Source organism: Procambarus clarkii, chromosome 5 (assembly GCF_040958095.1).
Source record: "Procambarus clarkii isolate CNS0578487 chromosome 5, FALCON_Pclarkii_2.0, whole genome shotgun sequence".
NCBI classification, from domain to species: domain Eukaryota; kingdom Metazoa; phylum Arthropoda; class Malacostraca; order Decapoda; family Cambaridae; genus Procambarus; species Procambarus clarkii.
This window is the reverse complement of record NC_091154.1, coordinates 3,821,220-3,847,833: the sequence shown is the minus strand read 5'-3', so window position 1 is coordinate 3,847,833 and position 26,614 is coordinate 3,821,220. Positions and strand designations below refer to the sequence as shown.

The 26,614-nt window shown below is 44.2% G+C and overlaps 2 protein-coding genes across 5 annotated transcripts in view; both read right to left on the bottom strand.

Moving 5' to 3' along the window:
• Positions 1-269: 269 nt before the first annotated feature.
• On the bottom strand, positions 270-18,656 carry Ype (yippee zinc finger protein). 3 transcript variants are annotated; one of them, XM_045753627.2, is made up of 4 exons: positions 18,485-18,656; positions 13,963-14,150; positions 10,790-10,906; positions 270-5,572 (listed from the first exon to the last, which is right to left on the bottom strand). In XM_045753627.2, exons 2-4 carry the CDS (start codon positions 14,121-14,123, stop codon positions 5,491-5,493), a joined length of 360 nt encoding a protein of 119 aa, XP_045609583.1. In that variant the 5' UTR covers positions 14,124-14,150; positions 18,485-18,656; the 3' UTR covers positions 270-5,490. The 3 variants fall into 3 exon arrangements, with proteins under 3 accessions (XP_045609583.1, XP_045609576.1, XP_045609592.1); XM_045753620.2 differs by having other exon boundaries at positions 13,963-14,153; positions 18,485-18,655; XM_045753636.2 differs by lacking the exon at positions 18,485-18,656 and adding an exon at positions 14,625-14,901 and having other exon boundaries at positions 13,963-14,153.
• A 6,530-nt stretch (positions 18,657-25,186) lies between these two features.
• The window catches only part of LOC123765167 (ankyrin-3), a 134,603-nt gene continuing 133,175 nt past the window's right edge, over positions 25,187-26,614 (bottom strand). For both annotated transcript variants that reach the window (XM_045753655.2, XM_045753647.2), the window contains exon 12: positions 25,187-26,297. In XM_045753655.2, the coding sequence (XP_045609611.2) occupies positions 26,153-26,297 (145 nt within the window). In that variant the 3' untranslated portion in view covers positions 25,187-26,152. The remainder of the gene's footprint in view (positions 26,298-26,614) is intronic.

Here is a 26,614-nt window from a genome sequence, read left to right as displayed (position 1 = left end):
TACAACACAATATATGAAAATACTGCATATATATGAAGGCACATATATAAAAAATAGTTTTAAGTCAAATATATGAAGATTAAGATCACCAAAAGTATACCTGAAATACCTCCACATGTATCAATGATGGCTGAAGTTTCCTGGAAACATCTAAGAGAAGATTTGCCACAGCCATTCCATAAAAAAAGAATAACAGAGACCCCTTCCCCATAGGAAACGAGGCATCTATACAAAATATACAGCCAAATAAGGATAAACAAAATATGGGAGCGAAAATAACATTTATTATATGATATGGTAAATATAGTCAGATGGAGAACACGAGAACATGAATGAGTGAAACTTGGAGGTGCATTATGACCTGGTTAGAGGGAGAGAAGGGAAAAGGAGGGGGAGAGGGAGGGAGAGTGGGATGGAAAGGGAGGGGGAGAGTGGGAGAGACAGGAAGGAAGAGAAGGTAAAATGCAGGCTTTGAGAGTGGGATCGCGTGAGAGAACACGTTCATGAGTGGAAGACCTCCGACTAAAGAGTTAAGGCAGTGGCAAAGACGCAAGTCGGAGACCTCGGATTGAGATATGAAGTTGTTAGAGGTACAGTATGGGGATGAATAGAAGTGTTGGCAGAGAGACCTTGACATAAAAGACTTTGCACCTCCTTTTAGTATCAAATGAAAGAAGTGCCATGGGTAAAAGTTAATGCATTGAAGCAGGTGATTTCATACACATATACCCATTTGTATTCACACACACAAGGATAATTATATTGTTGCTACCTATACACAAACTTGTACCCATTATTACCATTTTCCCCACGACATAACAAGAAAAGTGTGGTAACTAGAGCATTCCATGAAAGAAGTGCCCCAGTAAAGAGAAGCTCTTTAATCCCTGACAAAGTAACCTTGAACTATGTGAATTACGTTGAGACGTGTCATTACTACACCCTGGCTTGGCCTTGTATGGAATAGCATGTATTGACCCACTACGCAGCTCAGTCTTTTAGTGAAGGCCAAGCTGACATCTTCTGGCAAGAGCCATTTTAATGTGACATATTTCTCTTTGCTACCATGATGTACCAAACCAGGTACTGTATTAGAAATCCCAATGAACAAACTTGGTTTCTATGCTCCTAATACTGCATATTTCAAAGAGCAGGCAAAAACATTAGCACATACAGGGTCACAATGGGATGTACGAACATGATGGGTAATACTGAACCCTATTTGATGTCGTGTCCGCAAGACCAAGATCGTAACACACACGCCAAGAATTGCAAACAGGCCATGTTTGGGAGTTTGTTTCCAGATAATAAGTCATGTGAATACAATTCAATCAATTTCAAAGTAATGTGGACCCCAGTCACACTCCAGCTGCATCAGGAACACGCACATTTTACGTGATTTAGAAAAATCTACTAAAAGTCTACTAATACAATGGATTACACACACATGCCTGACTAACTACACTGAACATAATTTTATCAAACACTTGCATGCCAAAAATCTGATGAAAACAGCCTCAAAGTAATGAATCACATTTGAATCATATGATTCATATAACCATGTCAAAGTAATGAATCTTTTTTTTGTGTGTACGATTAGACAGGTTTGACAGCCGAGCGATATACAGTATAACACATGCACAGTCATAGACAAACGTGTTCTGCGCTTTAGATCCCGAGCCCATTGTGTGACTAACGTTTTCCACCACCACTGACACGATTACAATCGAGGTGCATAATAAATTATCGTAACTAAACATTGCAATGTCATTGGAGGCAACAATGAATGGGGGAATGAGAGGAATCACCAGGCCACCCCCCTCATGAAATGAAAGAAAACCCGACATCACATCAACCATACACACCCACTCCACGCTCAATTAACTGGAAAGGAGTAAGTTTTGTTGTTAAATATAGGCAGACAATTAGCAGATATATGACAAAATAGATGTACATGTATGACAAACACGCAGATATAACAAAATGAGATAAATAGACGCACGTTTATTTATGACGGTAAGAAATAAGATTGATGTAAACAAACCCTATTTTTTCTCAGGCGGCGGCTCGGCTCACTTTTTTTGTTTAAGTACCAAAACACTAACTTTAGATTGTATAAAAAAGTATACCTTAAAAATATTCAATCTTCCATACAAGTTCCGTGTTATACTTTCAGCTTAAAGAAGCTGACCAGGACCACTGTGCCACAGTCCCCCGTGGCGCAGTGGTAAGACACTTGCCCGGCGCTTCGCGAGCGCTTTGACCTGGGTTCGTATCCTGGCCGGGAAGGATTGACTGGGCGCCAATCCTTAACTGTAGCCTCTGTTCACCCAGCAGTGAATGGGTTAACCTGGTTGTTAAACGATTTGGCGGGTCGTATTCCAGGGAAATTAGGGTTAAGGACCTGCCCAAAATGCTGTGTGTGTGCTAGTGACTTTACAAGAACTCTTAAGAGTTATGTAAGAACTCTTTGTGTGTATATTATATATATAGATATAATATATACACACACACATACATACATACACAGTATAATAAAAGAGAGAGTGGCAATCAGAAAAGTAATTCATGGCTTGACATGAAACTAAGTACCAATTTCACTTTTTAGTTCACTTGACATATGTCAAGACTACCATATTGAACATACACTATAACCACTTACTCTGCTGTGACTGAGTCCCTTACGACTCCCATATTACCTCCAGCTGATCCACTAGTACACTATTATGATAACACAACCCCCATATTGCACCCAAAATTTTTCAGGGTTTGACCAGTCACTTTGTAGAGGGCATGAGAAAGATGGCAACAATTAAGCCTAAACTTTCCTAAGCCTAGTATAATTCTTCGACAAAGAACTACTGATCTTTTCCTGGATGCAACTCCATAACAGTCGACTAACTCCAGGCTACCTATTTACTGCTAGGTGAACAGAGGCATTAGATGCAAGGTAACATGCCCAATCATTTCTGTCCTGCTCATGATTCCAAAATGGAATTCCTGGATTGTGAGTTGCGAATGACTCCAACTAAATTAGGCCTAAGATGATAAATATTAGGCCTAGGATTGTTTATTTAGGCCAAGGATTTTATTTGGTCCTATGATTGCTAATTTAGGCTAGGATTTCTTATTCGGGTCTAGGATTGCTTGTTTAGGACTAGGACAGGTTAGATCAGGTTGCATAGTTACTATTCTAATTTCTGGTGATGCTACTTCTCACTTTCAATACAACAGCACAAAACTAGTGAATTGTTCGAGTACAACAGTTCATTTTTGAGCGCTCAACCAATAGTTTCCCTACGTACTGTACTATAATTTTTGGAGGATGGTCAATTTAATACCTACATCTTACCACTACAAAGAATTAGACAATTATCTCAGAAATACAAAGACTTAAAACCCAATAGCATATTACAGCTTTCTGAGAAGATGCCAACCCTCCTTTTCTTAAAAAGATGTCAACCCTCCCAATCTTAAAAAGATGCCAACCCTCCCTTCCTTTCTTAAAAAAATGCCAACCCTCCCTTCCAAAAAAGATGCCAACTTTTCCATTTTTTTTTACTCCTTAAATATATAAGAAAGAAATATAATATAGAAGAAACCAATTCTGATCCTCTTAAATTGCTAGCCGACAACACCCATCGACATCATACCATCATACACACAATATTGCATTGAAACTTAGTATCTAAGAACTTACATCAGTTAAGATTTCTACATACATGTATATATTTATTGTGTAAAAAGTTATTTATACTTATATTTAAGAATTTAAGTTTTGTTTACAATGTCCCTGACTTATAGAGTCCTTGTGATACATGGAAGTTTAAAACGGTTATTCAAGAACATAATACATATTTAGTGGTCCTTTTCAGTTGAATTATTTCATATGGACAAAAAAAAAAAAATCACACCATGCGGTGAAGGCTATTTGCCAGCTGCAATACTCAAAACGACAGACAAAAAACGTGCGTACTAAATGCGTACAATCCATAGTGTTTTAAGAACGTGTTTAATTTAGAGTAAATAATGTAAGTGCATGAGAGACGCTGGCTACAGAGAGACATAATGTACTAGTAGGTTTATACATGTATAAACCTACTATATAATTATATGTATATAATTAAGGGGAGCCGGTCGGCCGAGCGGACAGCACGCGGGACTTGTGATCCTGTGGTCCTGGGTTCGATCCCAGGCGCCGGCGAGAAACAATGGGCAGAGTTTCTTTCACCCTATGCCCCTGTTACCTAGCAGTAAAATAGGTACCTGGGTGTTAGTCAGCTGTCACGGGCTGCTTCCTGGGGGTGGAGGCCTGGTCGAGGACCGGGCCGCGGGGACACTAAAAAAGCCCCGAAAGCATCTCAAGATGTGAATTATGGAACCAAAAAAATGAATTAGCTTGTCTGGTATTGCAGCTCGGGAACAGCCAAAAACAGAACAGTTTTGCTGAATTGGCAATTTGAAAGTAATACTGTGACTAAAAGACCTACACCTTAAATTTTTTATCATAAAAAAAAGAAAAAATAATTTCATTCTACTAACAACCATAATACAGTATAATATACTTTATGTAAGTGGATATATATATATATGTATATATATATACTGTATATATAACTTTATATAATCACTTTAAAAGTCAAATCTACATACCAAAAATGTATTTTAAAGCTCTTAAGACAGCAAGATTAGCTGAATTTTGTATTTTATTTCCCCCAGAAGCACAAGAAATACTTAATATTCATAGCTTAATATATATATATATATATACAGTATATGCACAATTTCAACCAGCCCAGTGTTGGCATGATGCTTTACAGCCAAACACACATTTCATGGTCATATATGACGGACTTGATAGGCTGACTTGTGTACAGCAACACAAACTGTACTGGTCAGACTGTGTACAGCAACACAAACTGTACTGGTCAGACTGTCTAGAGCAACAACAAATGCACACCACAGACTGGAAAGCAACTAAACATCTTCAAATTCACCGCAACCGCATCTGAATCACGGTTAAATATATCACAGGAATATTGATTTGTGCCTCATTATGATGGTCTCCCGTTCACCAGCTCACAATTTGGGAACGAACAGTTCACATCTTGAGGATACGAGAACACATCTTGAAATGGCTAAAGGAAACAAAGAAAGTCTATGATAAGAAAGATGATATACCAAACCCTTACAGGGTGCTAACCATAAATGATTTATGAATACACAAACACTAATGAAATGAAATATAAAACATAAAAAGAAAAACAGGCAAATTATTTTGAAGAGCTCAAAATCTAACATTAGCAAAGAGAAACAATAAGAAATAATTGCATTTGGATCGCACAAACAGGCTAATCACACACGGCAGTTTGCAGCATCAATTCCCCAGTTACTGTCATGTATTTGCTAGATTGCACGAGTGCACAACGTGACGACTTCCCGAGTGTCTTGTGTATCCAGCGAGAGAAAACGGCGATGCAGCAGATCACACTAGTCATCTCCGAGGTGCTCTTCAATGCCATCCGTTTCAGTGACGAGGGCACGTTCCAGGATGACTCGACCCTCTTTGTACCTGAAATCATCATCATCATCATCAGTGTCGTCATATTTGCTACTTGTTTAGTGCAAAAATATTTGCACTCAAATCATCATTGATTTCCCTGCATCATCATCATCATATTTGCTGCAATGTTTAGTGCTTTACATGACAAACAAGGTAGATGAATGTGCAACATACTGAATACACTGGATGTGTCCCCCCCCCCATGAAAAGAAAGGAAAATGATGAGGTTTCAGTCTATCTCAGACGACCTTTATCGCGCAACATTTATGTACGTTGCTAAGGGTCCGGGATGGACCAAAACGATGACACTTTCCTCTCTTTTCATAAGCATTACATTACTGTACTAATTTTCAGTATCAGTACATCATTATGACTGGTCTTTCTGTATACTAGAATACAACAATAAATTTTTGTTTTCAGAGAGATAAGTATTAAAACTTAAGAATCAACCAATTGTAATAGAATTTGTGGAAAGGTCAACTGGTATCTCAAGTTGTAACCCAGCCTCCAAAAATTATAGTACTTATAGCAACTATTGATGCAATGTACAAAAATGGATTGTACCCAATAAAAAAAAAAAAAGCGTTGAATGTAATGAAACGCCATTTTCTGGGTAAGACCCGGAGGTTTCCCGGAGCTTACTAGGCTGATATGCTAATGTCAGACTTTGGCATCAGTCATGTGTATGGAGTTCTTATGGGCCTACCGGGGACCACGAGCCAGAACCTGGCCCCCTTCTAGAGAGGCAAGGGAAGCAATGGCCTATAGAAAGCCCCGTGTGATTGGAAGCATTCTATGTCTGCCATCGACTGGGTTAGGCACGCAGAAAGGTAAGCGTCCCAAAACAAACCCCTATTCTGGTGAAAATTGCAACCAAAAGCCAAACGAGTGAACTCCCCAAACAAAATCTAGCAAACTAGTATGACATCACCTGTCGCCGCGCTGCTGTCTGCGCAGCTTCCCCCTCCCCGGAAGGGGGGAAGGAGGAGCCCCAGACCTTCCGCGCCAGCTATCCACACCCCAGTTCTGAGGCTGGATGTCAAAACACGCAAAAAAAACTCCAACCGGAGGGAGGGAGGGATGCTGGGGAGCCTCCAGGTCTCACCCAGAAAATGGCGTTTTAATACATTCAACGCTGGGTTTTTTTGGGGAGCCCCTACGGCTCCCCGGAGCTAACTACCCACAGAGGAAAGTAGAGGGGACTTACCTGGGAGGCAGTTGCTGCTCACTCCTCAACCCGAAGTCGAGACAACTGGCTGCATCCACTGACCCAAAGTGACACAGGTCCGACCGGGCCCAGGGATGTTAACAAGGTAACGAGCAGCCAGGACCCTGTTCGACCACCAAAATCCCTGCGCCTGACTGTCAGCCCAAGACATATTCCCAAAAACGGCAGCAAGAGCCACGAACTTGTGAACGTCATGGGCACGGGGATAGATCGCAGGCTGGCTAGCCTTAATAACCCTGCGGATGACCTGGGAGACCCGCACCCTCGAACAAGTTAGAAGGGAAACCGGATCAACCCAAAGCGTGTCCACGGACACAGAAGCCGTGGTGTGCAAATACCGGTGGAGAGCCGCAACCAGACACAAAACAATGATGTACACATGACCATTGCACCATTCAGTGGAGAAGGGAATGAAACGGGACAGGCCGTTAGCCAAGATGTTGGACACTCCCCAGTACGTGAACTGCCAGGAGAGCCAAACCCGGAGAACACAGCAGACGAGTCACTCGAAAGCGACCAGCGCCAAAGAGCCAAGGACCGCATTGAACCTCCCCCCCCTCACCGCATGACCTCCCCCCTCACCGCATTGAAACTCCCCCTCCCCTCACCGCATTGAACCTACCCCCCCCCCCTCGGTTCAGACAATGAACCAACGGGGAGCAGTCCGAATGGAGCCATATCATCGACCTACGGGCAACTTGAAGCCTCCGAAGAGCAAACCACACCGCCACGAACTCCTGCACCGTGCTGTGGGCTTGACGGAAGGACGGACCCCACCATCCCTGGCCGGCCTGGTGAGCACTGATTACAAAGCCCCAGCTGAGAGACAACAAGTCTGTACATCGAGCATCGCATCGAGCAAGGGCTCGGGAAGGCGCCAAGGCACTGAACCCCGAAAAGCCCAAAGAGGAAGCCGATGACGCAGCAGCCAATGCAAAGCCCCCGGAGTCCGAACCCAGCGATCGCAAGAGAGGCGGAAGAGACGTCCCCGAAGGAACCAGAACAGCCGACGAAACCAATCCCGACCCGGCGGGTAGACCAGCATCGCAAAGTTCAGGCTCCCGCACAGACCCTCGAGCAACTGCCGGGTGACCCAGGAGCCCCCCAGAAACAGGCGCATGTAGGACCGAAGCCGCAGGAGAGATTCCGGAGGAAGAGACAAGGAAGCGGTGCGAGAGTCCCACACAAGGCCCAGCCATGTCTGAACCTGGTTGATACCTGGTTGATGGGGTTCTGGGAGTTCTTCTACTCCCCAAGCCCGGCCTGAGGCCAGGCTTGACTTGTGAGAGTTTGGTCCATGGGAGGGAACCAGATGGGACTTCCTCCAGCTCACTAAGAACCCGAACCCGGCGAGCTGAGAAAGAACCAAATCCCTGGCTAGCAGACAAGAAGACCGGCTGGGAGCCCAAACTAGCCAGTCGTCGAGGTAGGCCAACACCCGAACACCTAACAGACACAGACGGGGCACCACGCCCTGTGTAAGGTGCGTGAACACGCAAGGTGCCAGGTTCAACCCAAACGGGTGACAACGAAAGCGGTAACCTTGATGCCCCACAACAAAACCAAGCCAGTCCCTTGAACTCCGGATGAATCTGGACATACCAATAAGCGTTCCAGAGGTCCAGGGACACCATCCAAGCGCCCAGCTCCAACAGGAGCCGAACCTGGGACAGCGTAGTCATCGGAAAGGAGGGAGCAATGAACCCAGGGGTTCAGACGGGACAAGTCCAGAATGAACCGCAGGTCCGCGCAGTCCCATTTCGGGACCAGAAACAGACGGGAAACCCATCTGAGGGACGTCGTCATTTCAACCATATCCAAGCATACCCACTCCAAGATGACCCGACGGAGTGCAGGGGAAGAGGTCTGCCCCACCAGCCCCAAACCCCTCAAAGGGATGGGGGGGCCATTCCAATGCCACAGGAGGCCGCACGAAACGCCCCGAAACGCCTACGAATCGTGGGACCAGAAGTGAGCGAACAGTGCAAGCCTCACTCCCATCACTCCATCAATGGGGCGAACCGCGAAAGGGCTGGTGTCCCTTATGAGACCCAGAACCTTGCACAGAGTGAACACCGCGCCGACCAGATGAAGGCGGGCTCAAAGGAGGAGCCGAACCCGAACTCGACACCAGTGGCCTACCACGACGAGAGAAACCCCGAGCCATGGCATGACCCTTTCGGGAAGGCCCACCACGGGACCCCTGGACAACCAGCAAGTCCAACATAGGACTGCAAGAAGCCTAAGCAGCCTGAATATACTGCGCAACGGCTGAAGCCTCAAACAGGAGAGGACAAAATGGAGAAGACATCCTAAGAGCAAAGCCCGAAGGGGATTCCACCAAAGAGGCAAGCACTGCCTGCCGACATGCGAGCTGGGAAGCATAAAAAGTGCCACCACATCCCGCAAGATCGGGGTGAAAACTTCAAGTCAGCCGACAAGCGAGCCACCTAGGACAAGGTGCCAGAACCAGGAACAGCCCCAAGCGCCCCTACATCCTCCTGTGAGCCAGTCCGAAGACAGCTCGAGGAGGGAAAAGAAATGCAAGGCCGAAGCCAAAAGATCCCGGGTGCACAAGTCCTCAGGCACCAGCGCCGCCGAAAGGGAGGGAACCTGCACATGGAGCTGAACGACATCGACATCTTGGGGAAGGGCATTAGCATGCAAGCACTCACTGAGGTGCTCTAGGTCGCCCCCCAGGAAAACCTGCCGCACTGTCGAAGCCTCCCACCACTTAAGCGTGTGGGAACGGCAGAAGGAGTGCCAAGCCTCCAAGGTAAAGACAGGAAAGTCCACCAGCCAGGATGACTCCGGAACCTCGTAACGGAGCCAGAAAGGGAACGAAGTCCCAAATCTGAGAGCCGAGGGATCCATTGCTGAGACATAATCCGGGTCACACAGGAGGTTTGCCACAAGGGCCACCTGCACCGCAGCAGGTTGGATGCAATAAGTTGAAAACCTCCAGAAAGATGGAACCGAAGCACCCGGGGAACACGGAAACAAACCAGGGAAGGGGCAGGCACCAAGTTAACTCGTACGCAGAGGGGGGGAAAAGAAAACTCCACTTCCTTGCAACAGTAAGCCCCACTCAGAGGGCGAAAAAATCCCACGCGGGGTCCAGCGGGGCCCAGCGGGGCCCAAGGCCCCCCCAAGTCAGCCCCTTCCCAGCCCCAAGGTCTTCCTCAGCAGAACCCGGGGCCGAGTCCTCACCCCAAGCACCGACCCCACCAGACAAGGCCGGTGCAGCCGTAGAAGCCAGACAGAAGGGTGCCCACTGGTCAGACCCAGAGGCTTCGGCCGGGGGAGTAGACTCGAATGCCTCCGTCGCCACACCGGAAGGGGCATCCCCAGAGGCTGCCCGAGTCTCAAGACCAACTAATCCTTGGGGTGCATTGACTGGATAAACATGAGCAGAGGAGGAAGAAGAGAAGGAGGGGAAGGAGGAGGGGAAGCCATTAAAGAACCTTATATAAAAAGAAAGCTATGAAACGTTGAACCAGTGATGGGGGCATAGTTTATCTATAGCAATAATTGATCAAACCAGCAAAGACTTAAAAAAAGAAGGCATGGAAAAAGAAGGCAAATTATGAACAGTGGACAGCTGGTTAGACTAACCCATCCTCCGAATTGACAGTACTGTTTTAATACTAAGTGGAATAAGTACATGTCCTGACTGTCATACACAGTACATAATTGCACTGGGTTAGACCAAGATAAATCCTAAGATGTTCTTTCAGATGTTGTGTAAGTTGACAAATAACCTGATACACATTCCTCTCACAACATACTTTAGTTAAGTCATGAATACATTAGCCTACATAACACCTGTATTATGCAAGTATTACTGTGGTACCTTTACCACAACTCTCATATGTACAAAAAAAAAAAAAAAAAAAAAAAGGGAGACTTTTTATCACTGAACAAACAAAATTATAGTAAAGTGTATCGCAAAAATTACACAGTAAAGACAAGGAAGAAAAGTGTTGCGTTGCACTTGCCTCTGGTTCTCCTCTGTGGCAAACTCGTAGATCCAGCCCAATTTGGCGTTGCAGTTCTTGCACGACACGTCACGCACCATGTGACGGCCAGTGAGCATCACCCGGTCCTGCACTTCGCTGCACAATAAAATGACTGTGAAACTCTTGAACACTATTTAAGGCAGAGAATGATCAACAGTGAGGAAGGATGCAAATCACATTGTAACCAAAGTGGTTCTGCAACGGGTTTTAACATAAATCTATCTAACCTTACCCAAACTAACCTAATCTAACCCGAACCCAGTAACTTAATCCAACCAAGCATAATACATCCTAATCTAAGCAAATCCATCCAAGTCTAACTATATACAGAATATATTTAACATATTTTCCAACAGTATTATTGGTAAAGAAAATGGAAGGTGATTACACATACGTACTGTACATTTAATTATAGTTGCTAGTTTTTGCTGTGCATTTTGGAATTTTGTAGTTGGGCACTTTGGATTTTTTTTCAATGAAATAGAGTCACCTGGACAATGGAATGGGTTTAAGTAGGCCAACATAGCTCACCTAAGGCTGAGAAGGCCGACCTTGGCATGCTGTAGTTAGGTCAGTGCAAATCCCAGTGTAGCCCGCCAGCCAAAACTCGCTCCCGACCCCCCGACTTACCCAGGGTGAGGACCACTAAAAGCAAGGAAGCGCTGTACGGGAGCATACCCCGAACACTCCAGGCAAGAGAACTCTGGCAGTGTAAGGGCAACACAAGGGCCGCACAAGGGCCGCACAAGAGCAGCACAAGGGCAGCACAAGGGCCGCACAAGGGCCGCACAAGAGCAGCACAAGGGCAGCACAAGGGCAGCACAAGGGCCGCACAAGGGCAGCACAAGGGCAGCACAAGGGCCGCACAAGGGCAGCACAAGGGCAGCACAAAGGCAGCACAAGGGCCGCACAAGAGCAGCACAAGGGCAGCACAAGGGCAGCACAAGGGCCGCACAAGGGCAGCACAAGGGCAGCACAAGGGCAGCACAAGAGCAGCACAAGAGCAGCACAAGGGCAGCACAAGGGCAACACAAGGGCAGCACAAGGGCAGCACAAGGGCAGCACAAGAGCAGCACAAGGGCAGCACAAGGGCAGCACAAGGGCAGCACAAGGGCAGCACAAGGGCATCACAAGGGCATCACAAGGGCCGCACAAGGGCCGCACAAGGGCCGCACAAGGGCAGCACAAGGGCAGCACAAGGGCAGCACAAGGGCAGCACAAGGGCAGCACAAGGGCAGCACAAGGGCATCACAAGGGCAGCACAAGGGCCGCACAAGGGCAGCACAAGGGCAGCACAAGGGCAGCACAAGGGCAGCACAAGGGCAGCACAAGGGCAGCACAAGGGCAGCACAAGGGCATCACAAGGGCCGCACAAGGGCCGCACAAGGGCAGCACAAGGGCAGCACAAGGGCAGCACAAGGGCAGCACAAGGGCAGCACAAGGGCAGCACAAGGGCAGCACAAGGGCAGCACAAGGGCATCACAAGGGCAGCACAAGGGCCGCACAAGGGCCGCACAAGGGCAGCACAAGGGCAGCACAAGGGCATCACAAGGGCAGCACAAGGGCAGCACAAGGGCAGCACAAGGGCAACACAAGGGCAGCACAAGGGCAGCACAAGGGCAGCACAAGGGCATCACAAGGGCCGCACAAGGGCCGCACAAGGGCAGCACAAGGGCACAACAAGGGCAGCACAAGGGCAGCACAAGGGCATCACAAGGGCAGCACAAGGGCCGCACAGGGGCAGCACAAGGGCAGCACAAGGGCAGCACAAGGGCAGCACAAGGGCAACACAAGGGCAGCACAAGGGCAGCACAAGGGCAGCATAAGGGCAGCACAAGGACAGCACAAGGGCAGCACCACAGGGAGGAAAACCATGTGCACACACACAGCTGTAAGCTGCCCTATACTCCTGGCTCATGCAGCACAAACCGGAATTGGAAAAGCCACAAAGGCAAAAACCCCCACTTAACTGAAGCATAACATGCGAGCCAGAGCAATAGAGTGGGATCCTCACACTCCATTCACCTGGGCATTAGGAGACTTGAATCACTGACCCCACGTGAGTGAGGCCGAAGCTCTATCCACCGAGCTATTGAGTAGTCTTAATGAGGAAAATTCCAAATTTTATAACTTACACTATCTACCATCAGCAGTGAACTGAGAGTGGAGCAGCTGCATAACCGATCTGCCTCTTCATCCGGTCTACATACAGACTAGATGAGGTTTGTCTGCCCTCAAATGAGGGGACGGGGGATGGGGCGGGGCAAACGAGCTTGCGGTAGTTTCTTAAACTATTTATCATTTGTTTATATTTACAGATATTCACATTAACGTGATTACATCAATGAGAAAATCCGTAGGAGCCGTGATGAGGATTTGCATCTATGTGGTGGGTAGTCCCTCTGCATAGGTGTGTCTAAGGGGGAGGGGGGCATGGGATTAACCACCACATAGGTGTGTCTGGGGCGTGTGCGTGGGACCTACCCACCACATACGTTCAAATCCTCATCGCGGCTCCTACGGATTTTATCATTTGTTTATATTGTTGGGAAGAGTTATTTTTGGCGATTTTGAGGCATCAATCTTTGCTTATAAACCACAGGGGTCTGTTTTGCTTCGCCGACTTTGTGGGGTGCTTCCTTAGTGGTGGCGGACATTATTAAAATTCATTGACACTTTTATCATAGTGTCACTGCAGAGCATGCCTGATGCTGCAAGCATCAGCCACAGATAGCAGCTGCCCACAGGCCCACATATCCACTACAACCTGGCCAGAAGTTGGTCGAATTGGCAGGAGGAGGTTGAAGAGCCGAGACATTACACTAAAGGGGTCTAGTGACTACATAAAAATGATAGGCATGAAAGAGGGGGATACATGGATATAAATTAATCCTAGGGATTATAAACCTTCTTTATGAAGGGAGATTAACAGTTTAATTTACATTCTCTTGAACAAAGAAGAATATGGGGAAACATACCTATCAAAGATGCAGAATTTAATGAAAGATAGTTGGAAATATAATCAACAAACAAAAAATCGTTTATAGCACACTTGCATTGCTAATCAGCAATATATATACTGTATTTTAGACTTGTTAAACGTATGTTAAACACATTAAACAAACATGACACCAGCCATGTTTCACACAAACCTGTAGGTAAGATTGACCACACGCTTGAAGAGAAATGCCCGGCCTGTGGCTCCAGTGAAGCGTGTCGATATGAGCTCCGTGCGATTGGTGAGAATGGTGTAACAGGTTGCACACGAGAACAGTCTCAAGCCTCCAATATGCTCCAGGAAGATACGTCCCATCTTGAATTAGTGCTTCACGAGGTGTACCTTCTGAAAAAAATAAAACTTTTTACCAGGTTTCAGAATCAGTGTTTGCAAAAATAGTGCTGGCAGAAGGTAATTATCAGGAGAAAGCACTAAGTCATCATAACTATATAGCATTCGGAAGGGATATGAGGATAAGGATTTAGGATAGGACGAAAGGAAGGAATGGTGCTGAACCACTTGGACAGTCGGGGATTGAATGCCAACCTACACGAAGCGAGACTGTCGCTCTACTGCCCAGTCCCTTGCAGGAGAAAATATTAACTAAATTTGTTGAACAAGCAGAGAACAATATAATTCCCACTGTTGGGGACATAATGCCTGTACTTAGGCTTATCACGGTTGCCCCTCCCTCATCCTAGCTAACTCCTGACCCTCCCCAGGATGCAACCTATCAACAGTCGTCAAACTCCTGGGTACCTATTTAGTGCTAGGTAAACAGGGGCATCAGGTAAAGAAAATGTCCCCAACCCTAACCTGAAAGAAAATGTGCCTCGGGCCAGGGCTTGAGGAGTAGAAGAACTTCCAGAACCTCATCAAACAGGTAACCATTTCTGTCCTGCCTGGGAATTGAACATAGGCTCCTAGACTGAGAGTTGAAGGCGTAAGCCACTGTACTACAGTAATAAAGTTGTCATTCAACCCGGGATCCTCTTCAGCAGTGAGTGAGAATGACGGCTGTGGCCGCCTTTGTGGTGTCAAGTCAGGTGTCCTGGGGAGAGGTGTAGGCAACAGGTACAGGTAATAATTTCCTTGTTCACATATTCGCTCACCAAATCTGGGAACCACTACCCTGAGGAGATATTCAAATTTTGGTTATTGTTTATTTAAGTAGATTCTATTATTTTTCTTTTTGAAGCTACAGTGTTGGGGAGATAAATTATACACAAATTGTCCCATTTAATTTCGCAATCGGTCTCACTTATATGTTTATATACTGGTGAGTTTTCTTGGTCATATCTAACAGACTTCTTGTGTTCAATAATCCAGGTTTTTAAATCCTTGCCTGATTGCCCATAATAAACTTTATTAGAATCATTAACGGGACTCTTATAGACTCTGGCACCCTCAGCTTTATCTTTTTACCAACAGATGTTTACTAATTTCTTACCGAATTTATATGGGTAACTGAAAACTAATTTTGTTTTACCATACCAATGATGATAATTTTCAAGCTGCTAGTGCTCTCTAGAGTGGAATACTGCTGCACAATAAGGACCCTTTCAAAGCTATAGAGAAATTGCTGACCTGGAGAAGGGTAGGGAATTATCAAGAGAAAGCACCAAGCCATTTTGAATATATAGCACTTGGAAGGGGGGTCAGGATAAGGATTTGGGATGGGACAGGAATGGTGCCCAACCACTTGGACGGTCGGGGATTGAACGCTGACCTGCATGAAGCAAGACCGTCGCTCTATTGTAAAGTCCAAGTGGTAGCATGCAGAGAGAGCCTTTACTGGTAGAATCCATCCAATAAAGCATCTAAATTATTGGGACTGATTAAAATGTTTAAATCTATAGTCTATAGAGTGCAAGCGGGAGATATGTAATAATTTATACTTGGAAAATATTAGAGGGGCTGGTCCCAAACCTGCACACAGAAATAACATCACATGAGACCAGAAGACATGGCAGGATGTGCAGCATACCTCCGTTGAAAAGCAGAGGTGCAACAGGTACTCTGAGAGAGAACTCTATCAACATCAGAGGCCCGAGACTGTTTAACACACTTCCACTACACATCAGAGGCATAACTGGCCGACCCCTCACAGTGTTCAAGAAAGAATTCGATAAACACCTACAAAAGACACTCGATCAACTACACTGTGAATTATGTCAAGCCGCATCCAACGGCCTGGTTGACTAGACCATCAATTAGGAGGCCCGATCAAAGACTAGGGCGCAGAGATGATGATCACAAAATCAACTCAAGGTATGCTGATGTATACATGTTTTTAACGTTATGATGCTGATGTATACATGTGTTTAACGTTATGATGCTGATATATACATGTGTTTAACGTTATGATGCTGATGTATACATGTGTTTAACGTTATGATGCTGATGTATACATGTGTTTAACGTTATGATGCTGATGCATACATGTGTTTAACATTATGATGCTGATGTATACATGTGTTTAACGTTATGATGCTGATGTATACATGTGTTTAACATTATGGCACTGATGTAAATGTTAACACTATGCTGATGCATGTGTTTAACATCCCATAGTTAATGTAAACTCTTGTTATATATTTTTCCCCCATCAAAATATCACCAGCTACAGCTTGGCTTAATGGTAAACCTAACATACTGTAAACTAATGTGATGTAATGTAACCTAAACTAACATAACATAAACTAACCTAATGTAATGTAAACTAACCTAACCTAGTTCCTCAGGAACTGGGGAGCCGGTGGCTGAGCTGACAGAACACTGGACGCGTGATCCTGTGGTCCCGGGTTCGATCCTGGGCGCCGGAGAGAAACAATGGGCAGAGTTTCTTTCACCCCGTTGCCCCCTGTTACCTAGCAGTAAATAGGTACCTGGGAGTTAGTCAGCTATCACGGGCTGCTTCCTGAGGGGTGGAGGCCTGGTCGAGGACCGGGCCGCGGGGACACTAAGCCCCGAAATTATCTCAAGATATCTCAAGACAACCTAACAAACTAACCTAATGTAATTTAAACTAACCTAACCTAACATAAACTAACCTAACATAACGTAAACTAACCTAACTTAGCCTAGCCATGACACATTTGTTTACAAAGTCACTGTTTGCGCACATAAAAAAACTCCGCTTTAGTGATGTGACTAAACAGCAACAACACTTGTTCCCAAAAGTTACCCGAGGGCCATTAACACACTAGTGGCCTCGACGAGGACAGGAAGCCGGCGGCCTGTCGAATGTCTTAACACTAGGCTCATTTCAAGTCTAAATTAGCCTCGCCTTGCAACGACAATAGCACTATTTACCTAAATTTGCCTGAGGGCTGTCGCCTCTAGTGGCCTCAACAGGTGACAGGAAACCAGCAGCTTGTCAAAGACTTCCCACTGTTCCTCAGGACTTTGAATTGAATTTTAAACTGATCTTCCAAACTCTTGCATATTAAACACCTAATTGATGACTACAATCTAATAAGCTTTAATTGAATTCAAAGCTGACTAAATATAGAGACACAAATGATGTCGTTAGGATGTGACAAAGGAGGCAAAAGGCAATACTATGTAACAAATTATATATAATATACAGTACTATACTGGGATTATCTTTCATTTGTGTTTCATAGATGAATATAGATAAATCTCCCTCCTTTTGGGGGTCATCTCAGTAATTAGTTGGACCATTTATTATATATATATATATATATATATATATATATATATATATATATATATATATATATATATATATATATATATATATATATATATATATATATATATATATATATATATGTCGTACCTAGTAGCCAGAACGCACTTCTCAGCCTACTATGCAAGGCCCGATTTGCCTAATAAGCCAAGTTTTCAGGAATTAATTGCTTTTCGACTACCTAACCTACCTAACCTAACCTAACCTAACTTTTTCAGCTACCTAACCTAATCTAACCTATATAGATAGGTTAGGTTAGGTAGGGTTGGTTAGGTTCGGCCATATATCTACGTTAATTTTAACTCCAATAAAAAAAGTTGATCTCATACATAATGAAATGGATTGCTTTATCATTTCATAAGAAAAAAAATTGAGAAAATATATTAATTCTTGAAAACTTGGCTTATTAGGCAATTCGGGCCTTGCATAGTAGGCTGAGAAGTGCATTCTGGCTACTAGGTACGACATATATATATATATATATATATATATATATATATATATATATATATATATATATATATATATATATATATATATATATATATATATATATGAATGATTATGCGCTTACATAGCATGATGTGTTCACATCCTTGTCAAGCCACCAGTACGCACAGCGTTTTGGACACAAAGTTTTAAATCAAAATAATAAAAATCACAACATAAACAAATCAAATGTAGAAACATTTGTAAAAATGATAAAGTCTTATAACCCATAAAGGAACACAATGACACAACAACAACACTGCACACACACACCTACAAAAACACTGGAAGAATATATAAACAAACATATATCAATGCCAAAAAAGCACCATAGAACCACTAACAAAAAAACAAAATAAAAAACCTATACGACCAAAGCATAAACAGACGCTAAATTGTCTTCTCCCGTCAGAGACAAACCCGCCATTTAACTCCCCCATAAGTGTGAGGGAACACTGCTAGAGACACTCACCCCCGACGCCCCCAGACAAGTCCCTCGCGCCCCAGGGAAGGCAAAAAACACCACCAGTTTTGGGGAGGTAAATGTTGGAGGTGAAGGAGCCGAGGTCCGGGTCCGAGAGGCTGTTGTTGTCTTTGTCCCGGGTTTGTTGTGGTCGCTCAGCTGATCATCGACCCGTTCCCGCCACCTCATAGAAAACGGTCCGGCGCCGCATCATAGAAAACGGTTCGGCGAGTGTATGGCCCGGGGTAAAGTCCTGCGGGGACTACTCTAATATGGCCAAATTCTTGTTTTATCTACCCGAGGGGCGTACTAACACTCTCGTGGTCTTCAATGAGTACAAGAGGCCTGTTTCCTTGTTAAAGATCCCTCCCCAATTCCCTCATCATTTGTTTGGTGATTTTGTCGTGCGTGGAATTGCCCATCGTTCCTGATTCATATCTGCGCTCCTTGTCTCATCCTTCCTAGTGCTTTATAATCATACTGGGATAGTGTTTTATTCTCATAATTACGATACCTTGCCTAAAGTTACCCGAGGGCTGTCATGTTCACTTGCTTCAACGGCACAGGAAGCCTATGGCTTGTCGAAGATTAACCTTTTCCCAAGCAAAGCCTAATTATTCCTAATATTCCCAAGCCTAATTATTCTTAACAGATCCCATGAGCACCACACTAGAAACAAATACGTTTTTGATATTCCTAGAGTACGACTTAATCAAACTAGAAATGCTCTACAAATCAAGGGGCCCAGAATGTGGAATGACCTTCCCAACCATGTTAAAGATTGTACCTCTCTCAACCAGTTTAAGATAAAAACTAAGTACCACCTAATTAACTCCCTGTAACCTACCTTACCCCTATATTGTCAACTCATGTCTGTTATATTTAAAAAACGCTGTTTATCAACCTAATTGTATTTTTGCTGTTTTCCTGCCATGTTCCCCTTTTTTTATTTATATATTTTCTCATCACATTTTATACTTTAATCTCAATTAGTATTAAGTTTTAGTCTTTAGTGTTTTTCCTGTCCGAAACGCTTTGTGTAATAGTGGCTTTAGGCATTGTATGTACTAGCTCTATCTATAAATTCATCAATATTTGTATCACCCCTTGTATGTATGTACTTTACCTGAATAAACATTTGTATTTGTATTTGAATTTTAAAAGCCTTACGCAGGTCCACATATAACCCAACAGGGAACTCATTTTTATCAAGAGCTGCGTGAATCAAGTTAATCATACTAATAAGTGCATCGTTAGTGCTTTTTTGGGGTCTGAAGCATATTGACAAGAGCTAAGTATATTGTTTGGCTAGATAAGAGTAAAGCTGCTTGTAGATTAGTTTTTCAAATATTTTTGACAAGTTAGGCAGGATTGATATATGTCTGTAGTTGTTAACATCTGTGAGATCACCACATTTGTGGACAGGCGTTACTCTCGCTTTTAGAATATCTGGAAAGGTTTGGAGTTCAAGTGACTTGTTGAAGAGCAATGCAATAGCAGGGGCTAAAGATCTGGAGGCTTTTTGTATATTAAAGTTGGTATCTCCTCAAGGGCACCAGACTTGGTTTTAAGGGAAAGGATTATCTCATTGACGTCAGTAGCATTAGGTACAGAGATTGTGGATAGTTACCTGTAAGATAGTCCTTAACATCAGTACTGGAAGATGGAATATCATTTGCAAAGGATGAACCAATGGAAGAGAAGAACCTATTGAACTCAATAGCAGAATCTGAGGCTGTAAGCTGACCATCGTTATTGGACAGGATTAAAACGATTCTTCGCGGCGGGGATCGTATTCCAGGGACCTGCCCGAAACGCAACGCGTACTAGTGGCTGTACAAGAATGTAACAACTCTTGTATATATCTCAAAAAAAAAAAAAAAAAAAAAAAAAGAAAAAAAAAAAAAAAAGTAGTATTGGTTTGTTATTTAACAAAATTTTTGATCCTAATATTTTGGAAATAGTGCTCCATGTTTTCATAATGTTTCCCTTAATTTGAGTAAATTTATTTTCGTAGTATTTAGTTTTGGCTCTCCTAATTATTTTTGACAGCACTGCTGAGTAAATCTTTGAAAATTCTTTGGAGACAACTCCTAACCTATACTTCTTCTCAGGATCATGTTTTTTTTTAATAGATTTAAGTATCCCCTTTGTAAGCCAAGGATTGTTTAGCCTTTTAGTTGTGACTTGTTTTGTAAGCATAGGACAGGGGGTGTTATAAAGGCTAAGAGTTTTCTGAAGAAAAGATTGCACTGCTAGGTTGATGTCCCCTATGTTACCTAATTCAGATTCCCAGTTGATATTAGCAGCAGCAGCTATAAAATTGCCTATAGCAGTTTCATTGTGCAGCCTAAAGCTTATCTCCTTTGTCTCTAGAGGTGGTTTGTTAATGTTAGGAGAAATGTGGGGTAATGGTCTGTAATGCTATTGGTGATTATCCCTGAAGTAAGCGGAGAGGTTATGTTTGTCCAGATGTGATCTAGAGTCGTGGCAGTACTATCAGTGATTCTAGTAGGTCTAGTGATTGAGGGAATGAGGAAGCAGGAATTCATACAGTTGAGGAAACTAGCAGCAGGAAGGTTATCAGGCTTGCAGAGGTCAATATTAAAGTCCCCTGCGATATTGTTGAACTTGAAGCTGGAGCTCCTTGTGTGTGTTACATTGTGGCTTGTTGAGCTTGAAGAGTGGGAGCCCCTTGTGTGTGTTACACTATACTGGAACCAAGTGAAATAGACTGAATTAATGTTTCCTACCATCAGTATTTCAAGGTTTTGGCGAGATCCGCCTTATCATGTCTGGTTTGCAGCGTTAGCCCTGTGGCCCTCAACTGTTCCTGGGACAAGAGTTGACTTGGATCTAGAAAGATTTTTGTTGCCCGGTGTTGCACTTTCTCCAAAGCAGCCGTGACCTTCTGAAGATGTAGTCTAGAGACATAGTTGAATAATTGTACCTTCTTTTCCTTTGAAATCAATGTTTGGTTTGACTAGTCCTTGAGTTTGGATATATTTTTTTTATACTGCAGTTCCCATTTATTGTTGTGCAACTCTCAGTGAATGGTGGATTCTAACTCCTATAGGTTGTTCATATATCTGCTGCATAGTAGTGTTGACTGCTGGGCTTAATGTGGTCCCACACAAGGGGCACAGATACACAGTACTGGTGCATTTGAGGACACCGTGCCCGAACTTCCAACACTTATTGCATAGTCTAGGAGAGGGAATGTACTCCTGAATGGAGCATCTGGCACCAGCAAGAATAATAGAGGGTGGAAGGGTCCTACTATCAAAGGTGATTTTCACAACTCGAAGGGGCTGACAGCGACGACCACGAGGGGGTCGAGTGAACGTGTCTACCTGGAGGACTGAATGGCCTTGGGCTTCGAGGATATGTTTGATATCCCTATGGCAATTTTTAAGGTCCCGAACACCAGTTGCAACATTGTGTGGGAGGAGAACAGTGCCAACACTGGCATTTAACCGAGCGTTTTTGGAGACCCGAACAGGGGTCTCTCCAATGCAGGACAAAGCGGCTAAGCGAGTAGCTGCATCTTGAGAAGGAGCAGCGACGACACGCGTACCGTAACTGGTGGAGCTAAAAGTAACAGAGGCATCTACTGAATCAACAAGGTGTTTATGGAGGGAGAAATCGTCAGTAGGAGTAGAATCCAGATGGTGGAGATCAAAGTATTTAGCCCATGTAGCGGGACCAAACGAGGCATTGCAAGTACTATAATGGGAAGGGATCGTGCGAGTGCGGCCGTGGCGGGGACGGCGTTGAGAACCCCCAGAGAGAGGGGGTAAAAGGCGCAGTAGTCACAATGAGAGACGAAGCCGTGCCAGGGGACGAGGTGATCACCACTGGCGGCGTGGGGCTCGACCCAACTACAGAGGGAAGGGGAGCCGAGGGGAGTAGTCAGGAGGGTCAGAGGAGCAAGGTCGGGGCCCATTGCAGCATGGGCTACAGAGCCTGGTCTTCCATTACTGTCCGACTCGGGGGCTTGGTCGCCCACCCCACTAACCCGAGAAGGTAGAAGAGGAACAGAATTAGACGTAAGGACGAGAAAAACACATTCATTCACGAATGTGCCCCCATACCCACTACGGAACCACAATTAGAGGCAGGACACCCAACAAGAAGCTATTGCCGATCATGCCAGGGCCCCCTAGGGGTGCATCGAGAGTGTACACCCCACAAAATGCCACCTTAAGAACCGTCAGTCTGTCGAGATCGGGTTCAGTGATGAAAGGATTGACAATAAAAGGTTCCCCTCGCTCTCGACGTTGGGTACTACAGTTCTACGGGTGCAAGAGTATGCCTCCCCAAGCACCCGGGCGTCAAAATAGAAGTCCAAAAGAATAACCAAAACAAGCAAAAGCTCGGCAGGAAATGACAGATAGGAGAAGAGGGGGGAGAAAAACTAAACACAAGTTAAAGGAAAAGCGATCCGGCACAATTGGAGAAGACAGCACCAGGAGTATAAGGTCACAAAAGATCAGAGAACTGTCCCACGGAGCATCGCACTCCAGCAGCCGACCACCGGATGGGGAAGGGGTCCATTTTAGCAATCTCTCCTGCTTTGAAGGGGCAAGTGAGTACTTTGCAGTACTCAAGACATGACAGGATAAGTGATTTGTATAGTACAACTGTTGTGATGGGATCCCTGGACTTTAAATTTTCCTAATCCATCCTCTCATTTTTCTGACTGACGCAATATTTGCTTTGTTATGCTCCCTAAACTTTAGGTCGTCAGACATTATTCCCAAATCCTTTACATGTTGCTTTTCTACTATGGGCAGATTTGATTGCTTTCTCTACCCTGTATTATGTTTAAGGTTTTCATTTTTACCGTACCCGAGTACCTAGTATTTATCACTGCTGAATATACTGTTATTTCCTGTTGCTCAGTCAAAACTATTAATATCGGCTTTAAGTTTTTCAATGTCTTCAGCAGAGGCAATTTTCATGCTGAATTGAGTGTCTACCAAAAGGATGATAAAGCTGTTACTTTTACTTTTTTCTATATCTGTTATGTGAAGGAAAAGCAGTGGTGCCAGGACTGTACCTTGAGGTACAGAGCTTTTAACTGCACTTTAACTTTTATATGGTTGACTTTATGTTCTGTTTGACAAAACTAATATCCAGCGTCCTACTTTACCGGTTATTCCCATTGACCCCATTTTGTGTGCTATCACTCCATGGTCACATTTATCGAATGCCTTTGCGAAGAATGTGCATACCACATCTGCATTCTGTTTTCCTTCTAATGCCTCTGATTTTATTTTAGTGGTCAAGTAGCTGTGAGAGCCATGATCTTCCTGTTCTAAATCCATGTTAGCCACGATTGTGGAGATCATTGATTACCATGAAACTAGTGACCCCGACTCCCAATCACTCGCAAATACTTTTATTATGTGTGACGTTAGTGCAAGTGGTCTATAATTCTTTGCCAATGCTTTGCTCCCTCCCTTGTGTAGAGGGGCTATGTCTGCTGCTTTAAGCACATCTGGCATCTCCGTGTCCAAGCTCTTCCTCCACACTAAACCGAGTGCCTGTGGTACTGGCACCTTGCATTTCTTTATAAATAATGAATTACATGAATCTGGACCCAGCACAAAGTGCATGGGCATGTTTTCAATTTTTCAAAATCTGTCACGCTCGTGTTGATATCGGTTATATTCACATGACAGGGATGGGGTAAGGAATGGGCCCCAACCACTAAAGGTTAGGGATTGAACTGCGACTTGCATGAAACGGGACTGTCAGGCTAGAGAGTAGAGCTGGTTAGGCAAGCTCTAGAGATTATGCACCCGATACCCATCCTGCAGGTTATCTCCAGTTGATTTCGGGGCTTTAGTGTACCCGTGGCCCGGTCCTCGACCAGGCCTCCACCCCCAGGAAGCAGCCCGTGACAGCTGACTAACTCCTATGTACCTATTTACTGCTAGGTAACAGAGGCATAGGGGTGAAAGAAACTCTGCCCATCATTTCTCACTGGCACCCGGGATCGAACGCGGGACCACAGGATCACGTGTCCGGTGTGCTGTCCGCTTGGCCGACCCTGGTAGGTAGTAGTGGCAAAGGTTAAACAATGAATGCCGGGAAGCAAGAACCTTCATTAAATAATATAGGGAAATGCCTGCCAAGCTAGTGCCAAGCACGCACGAGAGCACAGCTACCGATTACTTTTACCACGATGGTTAACAACTTTGCTCTCCAGCATTTGAAGTCTTTAATGGGGTAGAGTCAATCTACTGTACACCACCCCCCCCCCCCCCATCCACACTTCAAAAACTATATGCTCTTCAGTTCAACATTTAGAACCATCGCTTCATGTTCATCTCCGGCAAACCAACTACCAGTGTAATATTAATGCCTTGAGAGTTGAGAAAAATACAGCAAATTAGAAGAATTATGACTATTAATTTACTGTATTTCAGAACTATTGGTAGGCTATGAAGTAATTATTAGGCAATATGCATATTCTTTGCTTCAGACCTCCAGGCAATACTGCAGAAAGCCTATGGGTCCATACGAGGCAGTTCCTATTTGTACCTCTGCCCTAACTCTCTCTTATGCATCTTGCCTACCTGTACCAGCCTACTGTACTGGTACTGTACTACTGTACTGGTACAGTAGCCTACTGTACTGGTACTGTACTACTGTACAGTACTGGTACAGTACTTCACCCGAAGGTCACATGAAAACACAATCAAAACTTAAATTTTAATAACAATCTGAATGCAATTTACATCAATATCATGTACCAGATTCATGCAACAGAAACCTCAATATGTACACAAAGTTAATATTCTGAAGCACAAACGGCATTTATTTAAATAAAATTCGAGTCTTAATAAAACACCCAAACCTCCCAGAAGAGGGAATGATATTATGCAACTCTAAATTATGGTCTTTGGTCAAGATTTTTTCTTTTAAGAAATGCAAACAAAACTTTAAAGGGACGAGAACACAAACACCAAATCATTAGCCCACAAGCGAGTATTATATCGAGTCCCGCACTCTGGAAGGCCGGCTACACCCACACGTCGAGCGCACACTGGCCACCCACCAAAAGCTGACACGTCTAGTATTCATTTCGTCCAATTGTCTCTTGTGACATGACCAAGAAGCACTACTTGGAAGCTAAACGTTGCTACAACCGTTCATCTCTTGAGGATTTGCTACTCTTTAAAACTTTCGCCGGCAGCATCGCCACCTCAATGGGTAAAAAGTCTGATGCAGATACACTGCACAAGTTACCCCCCTCCCCGGGAAGTCGACTCTTCTCCACAAGCCTTGCAGAACCGCTGCCAAGAACTGTTCAATATATACACACACAATATGTACACAATTAGGAAAAAGCTCTATATTTATCAAGCTTTTCAATATTTATAAAGCTTAATAATCTGGATAGTTTATTTCAACCACTTTATAAGTTTATCACTATAGTTGCCTTCATAGCTGACGGGCAACACTCCAATACCCGGCACATGTACCGTACATGCGCAATACGGTCCCGTGCTGCTCATTACATGCACTCGCCCTTTACAAATATGCCTTGGGATACAAATAATTATCAATGTCAGAAGAGATGAGCACCCTCCTCCTAAACTTCTCTCCAACCCGTCTCGTTGCAAACCAGGACAAGAAAGACACCACGCAGCTCAGATGTCAACACTAGGGATCAAAATTCAGAATATAGTCTTTTAACATTCCCGGAAGTGGCAGCTTGTTCACATGCTGGGCAGTTCTCCGTCCCAAAGCGTCGTATATTATAACTCGACAAACCTGCTTCAGTGTACGCGGTTTGGTATACAGTTCCCTGAAAATAAGAAATATATATATTTATAGTATCGTTATTTGGTGACGAAAACTATTCTACAGCAACATCTTCCAATCAACAAACATACCCAAATTTTATTTCAAGTACCAAGTAGAATTTGATGATGCATTAAATTTCGGAATGGCAACCACTTTCCTGCCCACTTTACATGACCACTTATGGCGGTAGCACACTTGGCCCGCATCCTTAAAGTAGTTTAAGTACTGTACTATCTAAATGCAGGGGAGAAAAAAATAATTAACAGTATCGCTAGCTTTAGACACCGATCACGTACATTTTTTTTCTCTTGAATCCTA